This window comes from Solea solea, chromosome 15, assembly GCF_958295425.1.
Source record: "Solea solea chromosome 15, fSolSol10.1, whole genome shotgun sequence".
Taxonomy (NCBI): domain Eukaryota; kingdom Metazoa; phylum Chordata; class Actinopteri; order Pleuronectiformes; family Soleidae; genus Solea; species Solea solea.
The window spans coordinates 17,726,772-17,745,139 of record NC_081148.1 but is presented as its reverse complement, the minus strand read 5'-3'; the positions used below and the strand labels follow the sequence as shown (position 1 = coordinate 17,745,139).

At 38.6% G+C, this 18,368-nt stretch overlaps 1 protein-coding gene across 1 annotated transcript; it reads left to right on the top strand.

Moving 5' to 3' along the window:
- The first annotated feature begins 2,879 nt into the window (after window positions 1-2,879).
- Window positions 2,880-15,322, top strand: hcrtr2 (hypocretin (orexin) receptor 2). The gene is made up of 7 exons (XM_058651408.1): window positions 2,880-3,183; window positions 8,518-8,696; window positions 10,840-11,083; window positions 13,051-13,166; window positions 13,271-13,491; window positions 14,720-14,838; window positions 15,105-15,322. The coding sequence occupies exons 1-7, from the start codon at window positions 2,967-2,969 to the stop codon at window positions 15,272-15,274; spliced, it is 1,266 nt and encodes a 421-aa protein (XP_058507391.1). The 5' UTR covers window positions 2,880-2,966; the 3' UTR covers window positions 15,275-15,322.
- Window positions 15,323-18,368: the final 3,046 nt, after the last annotated feature.

Genomic DNA, 18,368 nt, shown 5'->3' with positions numbered 1-18,368 from the left:
TCCATCACTCCTTCCTTTTTATTTCCACTGATGTGTCAACAAAGTTCAATGACTTCCTGCAAGTCCATCTATCAGTAATGTCAAAACATAATGATAGACCACAATTTGGAAGCAGGGTTTTAAACCTCTCACTATTTAACTGAAAATAATTCATGTTATGAAAAGCCACTTTTCTTGTTGCCCAAGAAATCAAGGTCTCCCATTGATTCTTCCTGCAGATTCCTCCCATCATTATGAACACATCGCGCAGATTTATTCTCCTTCTGATGTGCTCCATCAGCCTGACATTTAAGACACACACGGCATATCGGGAAGTCTTGCATGGTAGTTACATATTCCCAAAGAGCTGAGATTTAACAAAAAGTTTCACAGCGGTACACAAGGAGAAGTCAAAAGATAGAATATTGAAAGAAATATCACCAAATATTTGAAACTATCCTTAGGCGTGACATGGTTTCCTGCAATCTAAAGTGGTATTTTCAGAAGTTTAGTTTAGAGAAGTTTTAACTATGTCAGACCTCGTGGGTCACTGCTCCAGAACTCCACCTGCTGGTTATAGGCTGATACATTGCTTCACCTGTATTAACAAAACAGTTTGTGGTGAAAGCCTGGAAATTTAACCTGAGGAGAGATGAAAGAACAGCATTGTTTTTGGGAGATAGATGATGTTGCAGACCTCCTCTGTTGAGACAAGGTTTCTCAATTTTTGACATAGATGATTTCTATTTCTATTTCTATTTGTCTTCTCTGTCCAAAATGTGTACATCTGTGTCCTTATAGGTATAAATAACGGAGTCCTGTCCAGAGGAGTATTTCACTGCACTGGGCTGCATAAACTAATGCATGTGAGGTTTGCGGTCTTTGGGGTGTACCCAGTCTTTGTCTAAGTGTGTTGCTGGGTTTGAAAAACACAGGAATATTATGTTGGATCCTCCTGAGATACCACGGATATGTTATAACATTGTCCTTTTTGTCTTTATTTTTTCAACAGGATTGGCTTCTCGTAGCCTCTGATGTGAGGGCTCCCGTCTTCTTCCATGTGAATGTCACAATCCAGAAAGGGCAAGCTGTTGTTTCCGACATGTTCCACTGAGTTCATGTGCTCTGTGTACATTTGCACTTCCTGGATTTGCAATTTTGACCCATGTGTCAATCAAATATCCGAACCAGTGGCTAGGCTCTGTTCCTCCAAAAGAGGTTAGGGGCTTTATGCTCTATTTTCTCCATAAGTGACACTGCAGCCCATAATAAATCGATGTTTCTGGCCCTATAGATTCCCTTTATATTGGATGATGTTAGGGGATTTTCTCTACCAAGGGGGCTAAGACGGTGGCTCCATGTTTTGCAGTGTTGTAAGTGAAGGATAGTGCTGATGATTGGTTCTCCTTCCATGAACATTAACTGCTGATGGTAAAGTTTTACGAAAGCAGAACAAAAATATCAATCTCTTCTGTCCGAATCAGAGTGAGTGACGAGAAAATCCATATCGGCAAGAGAAAAGATTGAAATTGGATTTTGACGCACAAAACCCCCAACTGTGGTGTCATGGCAACCACACAGGCCACATAATCTGCTTGACATGTCAGAGAGCAGACGATTTTTATGACACCTAAATAAAGTCGAACCCTGATTTCACAGCTAAGATTTAAACATGGTTGAAAGAAGCTTCTTTGCAGCAGAACAAATGCTGTCTCCAGTGTGAGCACAACTCTTTGTTGCGCCAGACATCTTTGTTTTGCTTCTTTCCCTTGAAGAAAATCAGTTATTTCTTGATTTTGAGTTCCTCCTGTGACAATGACTCAGAGTGGTTTGATTTGTTAGGCTAACGTGGAGAACAAGGACACAAATTCCAGTGATATCCGGGGTTATTATAGTTCAACAAAATACCTGAAATAAAAACAACTGAACCTGACTTCTGTGTTTACAAAACTAACTAAAACAAACAAAAATTGTAATCTTGAAACTAATTAAAACTAAACCAAATCTAAGCATTTACAAAATTAGAAACTAATAAAAAGTAGCACACCCGCTAAAAACTGCGCATGTCAAAATAGTCCATTGGTTGAAATCTGATCGCGATACAATCGGAATATGCTTAAAAATCCAATTTTGTGCTGCAATCTACACCAGAAAAGGGGAGTAACAACTGACAGACTCAAGAGAGTTGAGATCAGACTATAATTTCTGGCTCTCAGCACTTTCTCATTAAATATTATAGGATGTAGCATTGACATCTTGACAAAAAAAAGAACAGTTGTATAAAATTGAAATTGGCATGTGTAAAATGAATGTTTAAATTGCATTTAGAACATTAAATCACTGCTCTAATACACCAGTGTGTCCTCCACTGCATCTTAATCATGTCTCTTCACACATGAACAAAAACTCTCACTTATCAGCCCCCTGCATGTGCAGCTCTTCTTTTCTTCACCTCCCTGCAGGTTTTCTGTACATCCTGTACATTATCCAATCTATTTTAATGAAGTGCACTGCACCAAAAAACTATTCAATCAGGAGAGTTAACTAAGTGCATGACATTGTGTCTGGTTGGTGGACATTTGTGCAACCACTCCTCATTTAGTGGCTCCTAATTGAGTTGTGCGTTGAATTTAAAACAGTTAAGCTGCATATTTGTTCCAGTCATTGACAATAGCACCACGCAGTACAGTCCCATTGAACTGTTGAATATATCTATTTAAGACTCCTCCTGGTTCCCCCCTGTTCTCGTTGATAAGTGGGTGCGTTCTTGAAGTTTCTCCATGCCACAGTCAGCCGCAGTGTTGGCGTTTGCCCCCGCTGAGGCTGTCCCTATAGACACTGAGTGGAAGCCAGCGTCACGCTGAGGTCCGTGGAGCGCGTCTCGATAGAGTGGATCCTTCTCATTCATTCTGTGCCTAACCACCTGCTTCCACTGCAGACACACGCTCACAGCGAGGACGCGTCTCTCACCCACAGCAGCTGGAAGGATGTCTGGCATCACTGGGAATTTGGATTCCGAGGATTATTTATCTTCCGCACATCTGGCCAACAGCACGGACATTCATCTGGAATCCGCCGTGGATGAGGACGATGAACTTCTGAGATACATCTGGAGAGAGTACTTGCACCCCAAGCAGTACGAATGGGTTCTCATTGTGGCTTACATTATTGTGTTCTTCGTTTCACTCATTGGAAACTCGCTTGGTAAGTTCTGCCCGTCTTTGGTGAATCATTTCTCCTCACATTGGTGCGTAATTGGAGCAGACCTTGAACAACTTTTGCAAAAAAAGGTGAATTAACCTGCTTATTTTTGCAGTTTGGTCTATTTCAACTTTGGATGCAAGGGAATCACATTGCAATAATGTCATATGAAGTCCATGGTACAATATTTATTACCTTTATCTTTACTGTCTTTGCTGCTGTGACAATGTACATTTTCCTAAATTAAATTATCTTATCTTATCTTATATGTACTAAGAGATGCTCTCTGAGTGCTTCATGAAATATTCATAGAGACTTCATGACAAAAAATGAGTAGGTCTTTGGCTATAATGATTTTTATCCCCTTGCATCTCTGAAATCTTTTTTGGAGGGACAGTTTTGCCAAGTGGCTTTTCATTTTACTCATATTCCTCGACTGGCAGTGTCCGTTTATTCTTTCCAATTTCTTGTCAGGTGAAAGTCACCGGAGCGTCCGTAATTCTCCAATCCGACAATCAAGCTCTCCTGCTGTTTTTGCTGTGATAGAGCTGCAGAGGCATGAGCAGCAATGAGTGCTAAAGATGATGATGGACACAATGGTTTCTTTCTCACTTTCCTCCGCTCTGCTCCACTGCATCTCAAAGAAAAGTACAGTTTTTTTGAGCAGAAATCCTGTTCATGTTGTTCATTTCACTGCTGGATTTCCTTACAGCCCTAAGGTGGACCTTCAAAAAACAAGACTCACACATGTAGATTCACCCTGCCTTTAGATAATATATATATATTGTGATTTTTCACTATACCAATACAACTGAAATGAAAAAACTACGAGCAGGTCTCACAATATGTTGGACAGATTGAATGGAAATACATGGACATGCATTCATTATAATAATTGCTATAATATGATTTATCAAACAAGCAATTCCAAGCGGATCATTTCAGGCAGTTAAAAAAAAAAGAAGAAAAAAAAGACAGCAAATGGGTGTAGACCATTTCCAGCTATTGAAATGGCTGTCATTTGGTTTGATCAGGCAGGCCATTCATTTTTATACACAGCTGAAAAGGTTCTCAGTATATTTGTCACCTTTAGTTGACAGTACAGTTTAGTAGTACAGTAACACGTGTGGCTTTTAAAATCATCTCGTTTTGTGCTCTGGCGTCTGAGAATTTGAGTTCTTTTGTTTGCCAGTGTATCCCAGCTGGATATACTCAGCACTCTTTTGACATTGAATCCTTTTATAAGAGCGTACCACATGAGGGAGACATTGATGATATGTATTAGTCTCACTTAAAGTGGACACCCGGCTGCTTGTGTTGACAACATGTTGTATGTGTCACACAATTATTGTCAGCTATTTTTTGTTAATTCACCTGTTTGAGGTTTTTTTTTCACTATTAAAACAAGTTTCTCAGATTTTTCAGCTTCTTAAATGTGAATATTTTCTGGTTTCTTTGCTCCATATAACAAAGAAATCATTGAAACTGATTCATTTTGGGTTTGTGGACAAAACAAGACATTTGAGAACATCATCATTTTCATTTTTTTATTTTTAGTATCAGCTCAACAGACAATCACCGCTACAAACATATGTACCATGTGTAGATTGTAGACATTGACTCTATAATCTCAGAACAATCACCTGCAGGTCAACCGCAGAGCTTTTACATCCAACAAGAATTCAAGGCTTGGAGAATAATTATTATACACTTTTTAATCAAAAGAACACTGAAGCAAAGCATCATATTAAATGTCTAAAATGTGGTACTGGATTAATAAATGTATATATTTATTTTGCTTGCAGAAATCTCAGATTTTAAGAGAGACAGACTCATCTTTATTATGCTGATTGGTATTTCTTTGATCAGGCAATCATCAAGTTGAGTGGCGTTCTCCTCCTCTCAGAGTTTAAGCAGAAAGAGCCAAAGTTAATTTGATTCCAACTCAAACTGATCCAAGTCCTTTACCTCATGTGAACTTTACTGCGACTGAGTTGCAAAATGACAAGCTTCCACAGGACTTTGCCATTCTACAGCACCAAAAGCAAAGATGATAAGGAATTATAGGGATGTAGCAAATAACCAATGTAGACCTTTAATAAGTTATAAAGTAAAATACTGCTCTATTCGTCTAAATCTTTAAAGTTGAGTCCATTAAATCAACAGCACCTTCAAACTCTCTTTATCTTCCTGTCTTGTGACCTTACTGCACTTCTCAAGTCCAAACAGTTTGGCTTAAGCTCTTAAGATATCACAAAATAACAAAATGGATGTCTCTGAAATGCTATTTTTTTTATATTATATTACCTCAAAAGCTGACGCACAGAAGTGATTCCAGTAAAAAAAAGAAAAAAAAAGGTGTATTTTTCCATTTCCCATTTCCTTTTGTACTTTCTTTGGCTCCATTTTTATCATCAGTGAAACATGTGATATGAATTTAATTCTCAGTAGAGAGGCTTTGGAAGGCAGGATGGAGGGGACACAGTCCCTCAGGAGGTGCAGAGGATGAGTGAGGAGGACGTGAGGGCAGCTATATGAAGAGGATGAAGAGTAGATAGGTGGAACAGTGGAAAGGTGACATGTATCTGCTGAGGTATGGAGATGTACGAGGAGAGAGATTTTTTAAGACAATATTGGAGAGCGAGAAAATGCCAGCGGAATGCAAATAGCGATTTTCAAGAAAAATCTTGTGATGTGCAGAACTGCAGTAATTACAGAGGTATAAAGTTGGATCAGCCACACCATGAAGTTATTGAGGCCTGGTCAAGGATTTATTGTGGACCTATACGCTCAGTGAGCGGCAGTGTGTGTTCATGCCAAGAAAGATGGGATGTTTGCTTTTAGAGTGCTATGAGAGTGTATGAGGACGTCAGGAGTATGTGAGGGTGGTGTTGGACATATATGAGGACAGTGTGACAGTGGTGAGGTGTGCAGTTGGAGTGACATATGGGTTCATGGTGAAGGTGGGATTACACCAGGGATCAGCTCTGAGCCCCTTCTTGTTTGCAATGGTGATGGACAGGTTGACGGATGAGGCCAGGCAGGAGTATCCATGGACTGTGTTGTTTGCTGATGATATTGTAATCTGTAGTGAGAGTAGGGGACAGGTGGGAGAGAGCCTGGAGACCTGGAGGTCTGCACTGGAGAGAAGAGGAATAGGGGTTAGCAGGAGCAATATAGAATACTCGTGTGTGAATGAATTGGATTGGAAATTCATTCACAGTTTATTTTAAACTCCAGTATGTCAGATGTCATATGTCAGTTAGAATCTATCGACTGATGATGTCACAACATTCTCAAGATATTCTCTGGTAATGGGCAAAAAAATCATCATACAAATCTCATCAGATATGCAGAATCAGACACTCAGATCTAATCCAGATTGCCGATTTGGTGGCGTGGTGGCAATTTAGATTTAACATTGGAAGTCCCATTTAAGAAGTGCAGATGTGTATATCTCAGAGGCATTTTAACAGCTCAGGATGAATTTTGTTCATGCTTATGTAAGATGGTAATAGCTATAAGCAGGTAAAGTTATTTGCAGATCCTGAAAGTCTTCTGGATCCACGAGATCAAAATGTTAAAATTTGAGGTGCCGGTATGTAAAACACAGGTGACAAGTCTTGGCGGAGGTCTGCGCTCTCTGAGTGCTCTTAATTATTCTGTCGTTTGCAGGAACAAACTTTTATTTGATAAATGCTTCTTCCTCATTTTGAACACATCTTCAAGGCAGTGTTAAAAAATAGGAAGAAGTAAAAGAAGTTCAAAATGAACTGCAAAATGGATGCAAAGCAACTGTGAACATAATGAACCATGATGAAAACTGTCTATCCACAGTTATGTCAGCATAGGCTACTATTGTCTCATGCAAATTGATGTCACGGTGAAAAATCCTGCTGCTTTTCAAAGGCGCACATTTTTTTGTGTGTGTTAACTTTCCTTTTCCACCCACCGTACACGTCTGTGCTGTCATGTTTTACATTTACATGTAGCCTAGCCTAGGTTACACTATTTTATAGTTAGTCAATTACCAGGCCATTTTAAAAACAACAGCTGTGCTCCAGTTTAACTCTACTGTACGACAATAACACAAAAGTCAAAAGCACTGCTTTAAACTGTCACCTTCAATCACCAGTTTCATCTGAATAAAATGAACAAAGAAATGCAAAAGTCTTCTATGTCCAATTTCTTTTCTTTTTTTATTTCCCTTCCCTTTGAAAGCACTCGAGTAATTTCAAATAGAATCCCTGCAGCAATTCCATGTTATTGTAGACTTTTAAGGTAAATACAAGATTACTCCATGTGCTGTTATGTCGACTAAACCTATATACAAATAAAAGGGATTAAATATGCTTACTAACATACATTAAATAAATATTGGACCTATAGCGATCTCAAAACAATGAGCAAAACAGTAAAACTTTCAAATCTGAGTTTGTAAAGACCTAGAAAGTTGTCCTTGATTATATCAAAGGGCCTCATCTGGACAAAATTCAGTTAAATGGTTAATTTCCCTAAAATCACACACATTGATAAATAACAATAGACTTAAATGAGAGTATTAAATAAGTAATAAATACTAAATAAGTATGATAAATACTAAAAATAGTCATTCGTAAACGATAAATTAATACGACGCAGAATAAAGACGACATGATATTTATTTAGTTTTATTTGTGCTTTGTTAAATGTGTGACTAAAACAAACTGCCTCTACAAACTATACTCTCACAAGCCTCCAACACAGTGCAGACTCGTTTGTGAATATCATGCCTATGTTTTAAATTATTTATGTGCCTTTGAAAACTTATCTCTTATTTTTGCTTTTTGTTACACTGCAAATATTTGAAAGAGGTGTCGGGGTGCTGCTAAAAAGTTTTGAACACACAACACAACACATTTTCTTTCGAGCGAGCAAAACTTTCTTTCTGTCTTTTTTTTTTTTGGTGACATTTTGAATTCATAGCTCATAAACTCACCAAAGTGGGGACAACAACTTCACAGCTCGAGAAATTGGACGTTCCGAGGAGCTTGCGAATGCACCGTGACTTGCTTCAAGGAAATGAAAATCAAAAGCACTGTTGGGTGGAAAAAAAACTGTTGAAAACACAAACCCAAGAGAATTGAATTGTTTGTATGCAGTTTGTGATTAATTAATATTTTTTGCCAACAGGATCAAAGACATACTGTAAACAGGCATGTAATTAGATGCTAATTAAATATGATTGACAGCAGGCCTTAAGACAGCAGCGTTTGACATTACACACCCTGGACTAATGTGATAACTGTTTGCCTTCACTGAGTCTGTGGGCTCTTTTTGATTGTGTATCATTTTCAGTTTGTTTCGCAGTGTGGAAAAACCGTCACATGCGCACCGTGACCAACTATTTCATAGTGAATCTGTCTTTTGCCGACGTCTTGGTCACCATCATCTGCCTGCCTGCGAGTCTTGTGGTGGACATCACAGAGACATGGTTCTTTGGAAACACTCTTTGCAAAGTTGTGCCTTATCTGCAGGTATGAGGCCAATACTGGCACCAACAGGAATCGTTCCGTGTGCATGACACTGTAGACAACATTGGTGTGTAAATCTGTTTGTCAACTGAAATCCTTCCCTGTCCCGCACAAATCCTATAAAACTGCAAAGGAAATCTCCTCCATAGAGAGTCAGATTCAGCTCTTCCAAGTCCTGCTGTTTTCCATACCTGTACTGCTTTAAAGTCAACTCAGCATTTTGCATTGGAATATAAATATAGTTCACTTCCACCCTATTTGCCATTCTGTGCTTCACTGCTGTGCAGAGCTACAGTATTTGTTGGATTTGAGAACCCCGGAAGGACTTTAGTTTCAGTACTAACTGCTTTCATGTGATATTTGTACTGCTGCATTGCCTCATGAGCAACATCCCCGAGAATCAAGCCATCCCTCTGAAATGCAGTATGTTTTAAATGCATAAAAAAAAAAGACAGATGTGGAAAAAAGTTAAAGCCATTAATGGATGTAGAATTGGTGGAAAAGCAGCATGAATTTGAGACAATTATTTCAGTAAACTAAAGGGATTTTAACAAGATAGCAGTATTTTATACAATATTGACAAAGTTGAATCAGTTACATCAAGCTTTAAATGCATAGACAAAAGACACAACAGACTGATTAGAGTATCCCTTCCTTATTTTCCAAATAATAATCTATATTATTATGAAAAGTCTTGTTTGTTATGTAACTGTGGTTTACCTGAAGGTCACTCCAAACCTTTTACACCATGTGGCTTTTCCTGTATCGTTTTCTGTGTCGTCTGCAATGTTCAATGATTTTCTGTCAGACAGATGACAATTACATGAGCAGTTGTCCCTTTTCTGCCTACAGGACAATTATCTCCCCCCTTATTTAGACCTTTTAAATGAAGGACATTATTCAACAAATGCACGTCATGGGCATCCTTAAGCTGAGCACTTCAAGGGGATGGAGCTGAGCGTTTATTTCCCAAAGGAAATGACCCCACCAGTTCCCTCAGGTTTATCTCCCACATCAAATTAGTGGTGTTGCTACCAACCAAACAGAAATCCCCAGACTCAACGTTGTGTAGCATGCTGGAACTGGATAAGAGCATGTTCGACACAGAAGGTTTCTCATGGATTGACATGCAACATGTGATGCTGCTGCAGTTTCATAGATCCGTTGCCGAAATCTCTCTTTTGACTGATGAGACTCCGCCGTCTCCAGTCTTCTGTGAAAAGAGGTAAATTGGTGAAAAGGAAGGAAGCAAAGAGGTTGACCCTGTCCGTCTAACTGAACCATGCTCATATGCACTCAGACTCACTCTTATCTGGGACTGCACAGCACTTGTATACATATATATATATATATATATATCACAGTGGAATTGCTATTAGGCCATAATCATTTTTGATACACCAGACTAACTCAGTCGGTGCTTGACCTTCAGGGAGGTTTAGTCCTGTTTCATGTGGAGCCAGTGCAACCATTGTTTTGCAGTGAACAGGAGACATTGCTATTCTGATAGGTGTTGGAATTTATTAACACACACACACACACACACACACACAGATAAAATGTGTAATTTAAGCACTCCATTATCCTCCACAGAGTCTATACCGATGGCAGATTGAACACATTGAGCTGTCACAATCTAAAATCTAACACGATCCTAAAACCCTAAATATGACATAAATGGTCAATCTGTAAAGATAGAGACCTATGTCATGTGACCGGAGTGTAAGTGAGGGATACAGCAAGCAAATATAGGATATATTTTAGGGTAAAAGACGCAGATGTGTACTTTTTTAATAAGGCGATATCGGTATCAGTAGATACTATAAAAACACACACAAAAAACATCAATGTGCTCATCTGAAATCTGAAAAACTGACAGTTAAATGGGAAGGTCATTGTTGTTGTTAGAGCCATGTCATGTTTCAGAGATTTGGCCTAAAGCCAAGTTCTAGCAACTATTTGATATAACACTCCTCACTCATGTGTGCAGTTGCACATAATTGCCCCAACAAATACTGTATGTCAATATCAAATTCAGGTGAATGAATCATAACCATGAATTAAAAAAAAAAAAAAAAAAAGTTCCCAGGATTTTAGTTTTTTACCTCTATCTAACATTGTTTTTCATTGTGTTTTATTTTTCCAGACAATCTCAGTTTCGGTGTCAGTCCTGACACTGAGTTGCATAGCCCAAGATCGTTGGTATGCTATCTGCCACCCACTGATGTTCAAGAGCACGGCCAAGAGGGCTCGCAGGAGTATTGTTATCATCTGGATTGTCTCATGCATCATCATGATTCCGCAGGCTATTGTGATGGAGTGCAGCAGTTTGTTGCCTGAACTTACAAACAAGACCAGCCTGTTCACAGTGTGTGATGAACACTGGGGAGGTTTGTATCACCAGTCCCCCTTTTTGAACACATAATGAAACGTTGTGCCACACACACACACACACAGATGAAACTGTGACCAATAAATGTCAGTTACACAGATGCAGCCCTTCAGAGAGCATTTGTTATTCTGTGCACTAAACTCAGTGAGTATCTGATGCCATTTAGCTGTTGTTTGATATTACAATCCTGAGGGAGGAACAGAGCTGAGGGGATTTTAGTGGCTATGTTGACAATCTGCAAATAAAAGACAGAATAAATCTGGACAAGTCCTGGTCTAATCATGACATGCTACATGTCTAGGAGGTACATTTTTCTTTTTCTAATGTCTTACTGGAAATAAATAAGTAGCAATGGCAGAATATCAAAGATTTTTTTGTCATTATACAATAATGACTAAATGTAATAACATGTTAGACAAAAGTGATATTTAAATCAGGAGAAACAAGCGAAGCAAAATCTTTACAGACTGTCATTAAGGGAGCAAAGGTGGGCGCAGGCAAATCCTCTCTGGAATCTAGACAATGGTGGTGGTGATTAAGAATGATGGATCAGGTGAAGCTGTGAAGAGTGAGCATTGATGGGGAGGCGGAGACGGTGTACTACAGCTACATTAATGGACTTTAAGGCAGGAAGAGAACATCAAGTTTAAAAGGACAGCAGAAAAAGTGGCGTGTTGCTGTGCTGTTAGATGAACAGTTGACCAGTGACTCCAAATGACACCTTTGAGTGTGCATGTTGAGTCAGGAAACATAATCAAAACTGGTTCCGCCTCTCAGACAGTTGGGGTTTGGGCTATGACTGAAAACACAAAGAATTGTCCACCTCACATTGTATGAGTGACCATTATTTTGGTATGTTTGTGTGCGTCTACACACAAACTCACCCACAGTCAGGTCTGATAGTATTTCTTGACAGAGTCTGTTTTCAGATGAAAGACACTACGTACTTTGTTTCTGTACACAGAGCAAACAGAGGCAGAATAAAAATCACCCAATGTTACTCAATGCAGCTATGAATAACAAATACATTTTCGCGTTTCGCTGATTTCACGACCTCGTTTTAGACCTTTTCAACTTGACTGTCTAAACTGTCAGCCTCACTCACAAAATGAATTTCATCCACAACACTGACTCAATTCAATTAGTACGTCTTTGTTCGCTTTTTTTCCCTCCGTGCAGCATTTCCTCGAGAGTTAGACACACAAGGTCCTCTCGTTCTTTTCAAGCAAAGGACACAATGAAAGGTCACAGGTCAAACATGGTCAATAATCTATAATGACAGGGTCACATAATACATTCATGGCCGCAGTTCTGGCAGACTGGCCACAGTGTTCACAGTTCAAGTGTTTTTCACATATGCTTATTTAGAAACGCATTGAATTTAACGACTTGTTTAACCCAAATGCAAATACCAACGGCAGCGCTGTGTGTAAATGCTGCTTGAATTCTCCATGGTAACAGTATGCTTTCAAGAAAATAGCAATGACAGCTCAGTAAAAGTTCAAATTATTTTTAGACCTCTATAATGCAAACAAGCCACAAGCCTGGTGTTGTTTTACCAGTTGTTTGAGGGACAGGAGAAGAGACATGTTTAGAAAATGGAAGCAGTCTTCCTGTTGCAAAACAAATTCCTGTTTTGAAGCCTTGGCAATCATAATTTGATCTGTGCCATGGCAGCCTTTTGCAACAGGAAATTCACAAATTTCACCTGCAACCGAGCCTTATCGTCTATCTTCTTTTATACGGTAACAGAAACCAATAACAACACAAGAAAATGTTAACTGACGTTATAAATCAAGTGCAAAGTAGACTCAATATATACTGCTACTTCTGCCATATACTAACCCGAAATTCACTTTTAATTTTCATGCAGAACAGGAAATTAGAAGTATTAGGGAGACATAATTCAGATTGTTGTATGTTTTTTCAATCAGTAATGTTTATTGTTGACTTATTTCTCAACAGCTGAGATCTATCCAAAGGTGTATCACACCTGTTTCTTCATCGTCACCTACTTTGCACCACTATGTCTCATGGTCCTGGCTTACATCCAGATATGTCACAAGCTGTGGTGTCACCAGGTGAGCATTTCCTAGTACTTGTTTAACTACGTTTGAAATACATCTCAGAATGAGCAGAGCACTACTTTGGCCGTGCTTGATGTATGTGCATTTTTTATTAACAGATTCCTGGAAGCACATCAGTGATGCAGAGGAAGTGGAGATCCATCCAGTGCTCAGCTCCAGTCTCAGGCCCAGGGGAGCCGGTCAGGGTGAGGACCAGCACAGTTTGTGCCGAGATCAAACAGGTTCGAGCGAGGCGCAAAACAGCTCGGATGCTGATGGTGGTGCTGTTTGTTTTCGCCCTGTGCTACCTGCCCATCAGTGTGTTGAACGTCATGAAAAGGTAATAATCTCTTTGGTTCTGCTGCTTCAGAACATTTACAATGTAGAAAACTGCTGACCTTAGCTTTAAAAACAAAGTGGAAGAATGGACAAGGGCCTACTGCAATCCCAATTCAAAATATTGGACAACATTGTTGTTTGAGACACATGTCCATCTTTTACCTTATTTGCATCAGACAAAGTAGAAGATCTGTACTTACCTGATGCACAGTCATGCACATGCCCATGCACATATGTAAATGTCCCACTGTCCATTTTACAAACATCACATTTGGTAAATTCTGCAAAAGCCTGAAATTGAAAATGAAAATGTGCTTGGAGCAAAGAAGTCACAGCAGCAGTCATGATGCGAGACAGGAGACAATAACAGACTCATTATATTTTTTAAATACCCACCAACGTCATTGTGAGTGAAAAGAGAGAAATAGAGACCTTTGCGTGACACTTGGTTGCTCACCTGTGCAGGAGAAAATGAGTCACATCTGCATCTGTCTGTAATTTTCTCTCCACTTTCAGCTGTCTGCATGTTTGCCACATCTCCATGGCAGACCCTTGTTTTTCCTTTTCTCCTGTTAAGACATTTTAAAGAGGCTTAGCGAGGCCTTCACGGTTTTACTAATGTTTGTCATTTTATCACATCGCTGCTGCAAGCCCGGTTTAACTAACTGTTCTGGCAACCCAAATGCCTGCTGTATTGGGTGGGTGGGGGCGGGCCAACAGGCCAAAATACCAACTTGAAACACAAACAGAGTTTGCAGGCCATAAATGAAATTTCAGATTGTGAATTCATTGTCTGTTCCACTGTTATTAGTAAAACCAGTCATTAAATTCAATGTTTCCTTCATCTGTGGGTCCGAGGGCCTTTCTGTATGAAGTGTGTTTGTGGGTTTCCTCCAGGTTCTCTGGTTTCTCCCACAGTCCCAAAACATGCAGAGGTTAATTGGACACTCGACATTGATCGTAGGTGTGAATGTGAGAGTGAGTGGTTGTTTGTGTCTGTGTGTTTGCGCTGTGATGGGATCGGCTCAAGCAGCCTCTGCTTTATCCATGGAGGATAAAGACAATGAATGAAACTTAATCTTTGATGACATATCGTGGTCATTTCTAACATAGTGCATCTTTAAATTTCTGGTTTTTTATCATTCGTTTCAGTACAGTACTACATGATTTACTTTTGTTGTTGCTCAGTTGATTAAAAATAAACACATCATGTCCTACTTTACCCGCAGAGTCGTTGGGACTTTCAAGAACACCGACAGAGAAACAGTGTACGCATGGTTCATTTTCTCACATTGGCTCATATATGCCAACAGTGCGGCAAATCCCATCATCTACAATTTTCTCAGCGGTAAGTGTGAATTACGCATCATCATTTTGACCAGTTGAATGAGTTCATCGCTGACCTCTGGTGGCAACAACAGCGTCAGTGATTGACTTAAATTCCTCATGTGATAAATGTTGTATATATAAATAAAAGTAGATTCAAATATGAAATATTTATTCATGACTGAACAGGTAACCGAGTCAATGGAAAGGAAATCATGTTTTTGATGTAAGGCGTATGTTAGCAGCTCACACTGACACTGGATTTCATGTTTATCTTTTTCTCCTCAGGGAAATTTCGTGGGGAGTTCAAAGCAGCGTTTTCCTGCTGCTGTCACAGCCGAGGCCAAAATGAAACAAAGAGGATAAGGACGAGAACGAGCACAGATAGCCGAAAGTCTCTGTCCACACAAGTGAACAACATGGACAGTGTGTCAGGCATTTCAGATCAAATAGTATAGTCTTATAATTCACACGGGGGGATTTTTCTACATCGAGGTTCAAATTCAACATTTAAACATCTGTTTTGTTTCAAACAAACCTCCGAATGGAAATGGGACAAGGACATGAATCATGATCAAGAACAAGCATTATTTATATTACTAGTTGCTATTTAATATTTATTTCACATGACATGATTATAATCGTTATATAATCTTTATGTATAACTTCTTATTTGGTGCATAATCTCTATTTCACTTTATGGGTTTATTGGCCTGAGGAGCAGGTGCTATAGAAAATAGGTCTTATATTGGCTCAATTTTGTAATTTGTCTTCATAATAAGCAGATGCCCATCTTCATATTTGAGTGTATACTGTATGTCATGCATGTTTAATCTGTGCCCGCAGAGGAATGGACTCAGAATTGTACAATGTTTTTGTTGCAGCTGTACACGCTGTGCATACTGTTCACCTGGCAATAAGTCTTCAACATCGTAAACAATGAAATGTTTCACTGTTTCAAAATGGCTGGGTTTTACAATCAATAAGAGTCAAAATGCACTCAGAAATCTATCTGTCCGACACTAAAAATGTGCAGATAAAAAAACACTCCCTAAATGTACATCAGAGATTCGTTCAGTTACAGAAATCTGCAGCGTATACACTTGTTTACATGTGGCCTGTAATCAAGAGTTAACAGGTTGATGTTTTTTACAGCTACTAAGTGATGAATGTGAATTTTTAATGAAATGCATCACTTTGAAATAGTGTCTCTGGGTTAGAAATCTGTGAATGTAAATGAATATTATCTCTGCAAGGAGTGCCAGTTTCACATTGTTTGTTTATGGACACTCACGCCAGTACAGTGACATTGCCTGAGGACTTTTCCATGGTGAAGCCAGCACTTGTTCTTTCACTTCAAAACTCAGATTCTTTCTGCCGATCCACAGACTGAATCATCGATTTTCGAGTCTCAAGCCTGTTTCTTTCTTTTTTCTTTTTCTTTTTTATGTACAAAGTATTGCTTTAGGGAGGGTATTATGCTGAAAGGTTCCCCGTTGAGCAGCCTGTGAAAGTTTAAAAGTACAAAGCTATTGAGACCAGAGACAGTGAATTAAGATGGATTTCTCCCACTGCAGAAAATGAAGCCAACATTTTGCAGTTATTGTTTATTAGAGGCCAGAGAGTGCAGTGGAGTGTGAGTGGAGCTGCAGTGTCTCATTGAAAAACACGATCAATTTTGTCTCAATCTCAGCTGTCAATCAAAAAAGACAGTATCAACTATCAACGGCAACAAATTAAAACCAAACTTTGCCAATTTGGCCAGTTGCTAACATTGAGGAGGTGGGGTTTATGGCTTGTACTGCAGCCAGCCACCAGGGGGCAATAAACACTCTTTGGCTTCACTTGTAGGGAGCCTTCATGTTGCCCAACTTTGTTTACAGTTACAATGTATAGATTTGAAAATGCATTCTCAAAATCAGAGGTTCAGATTAATACAGTGTTAGCACATAAATCAGGTAAAAGCAGCACATTAAATACTGTAAAATGAAACAATTGAATGTTAAAGTTTCAACTTGTAAAAGCAAGTAGTCTTCAAAAACAACCAGCAGCATAGCAAAGTGAGAGTAGTATAAAGAAAATGTAGTAAAGTAGTAAGTAAAAAAACAATGACGCTCTTTTCAGTTAAACTTATTATTGTTGTTGGCCAAATGTTTACATGTTAAGTCAGAAATGTTTTATTCCCAACATTTGTGGATGAGAGTATTTTTTATCCGTGTAAATAAATGATATTATAACTGTATTATATAAACATCAGGGTACAGCTGGGCTCAAGTGCTTGACAATTTCACTCATTTGAGTCTTGACTTGAATGTTAGTTCTTTGCATATCATTTTTACCAACGTACTGTTATGTTGTAGTATCCAAAAATAAAAACCTACATTTAGAAAACAGAACATTACTTTGCTCTTGCTCGTAAAAGCGAAGTGACGCAATGCATGGGCCGAAGCTCGCCGTCCTCAATAGTGTTTTTACGAAACAATTTTTCTCTACCTGTTAAGTCTTTGTGAAGTTATTGCTTTAAAATATGAAGTGGTGTCTTGTCAAATGCATTTTGTGTATTGTAAATTTATGACATGCACTTTATGGTGTATTTTCTCCTTTGGTTCATTTGAGTGAGTTTGTACACTGATAATGATAATCTGCTGCTTCATTGTGCTTGATTAATAAAAAGAATGAACATGACTTGGGCGTTATTCCTGTGAGAGTCAATTAATGTTGAAATGCGTATGTTTATATAATCACCACACATGCATATGAATTAGCCCTCATGTAAGTGTGTTTTGATAAAACAGTTACTTACAACTACACCGTTTTAATTACATGGCACGTGTTTCTCTTGACCTATGAACTCTCCTTCCACCAAATTAGGTAAGATAATTAGTTTTTTGGAGGATGATGCCTGAGCTTTTGTCTCACTGTAATCACTTTTGCATGATGTGCTCGTTTGTAATCTACAAAGCAAAATCTAAATGATGTGAAAGTGATGATGTGTCATGTTTTCCAACTGTCTTGTGATTCATTTGTTCCATCCATTGCACAAAGCTGCAGATATGATGTGTATGATGTGATATATGGACACACATATATACATATACATATACATATATATATATATATATATATGTATATATATACAACCTAACACAAGCCTTATCCCTAACCATAACCAATTCATGCCTAACTTTAACCTTAACCTTAACACAACATATCTTCTATATCATATCTTACTCTTAGCTTTAACCAGAGCATCAGAGATGAGGTTCTGCCTCATTGGGACTAGGCTTTGAGCTAGAAAATACTAATAATAAAGCTAAAAATACAAATACAAAATAAACTACTAAGATTACTTTCAATTGTGTCTGAGATCTGAGATCCTGAATGTTGTAACTATGACAGTATTGAGATTGGAGCTGCTTTCACATCTTAACTCTCAATTCCTAACTCATCACATACAAAACTAGATACAACGAGAGAAAATAACAATTAGCAAATAGAGAGGAATCCTGTAATCATTTGGACATCCTCAAAAGTTCAAACTCTCAAAGGTAC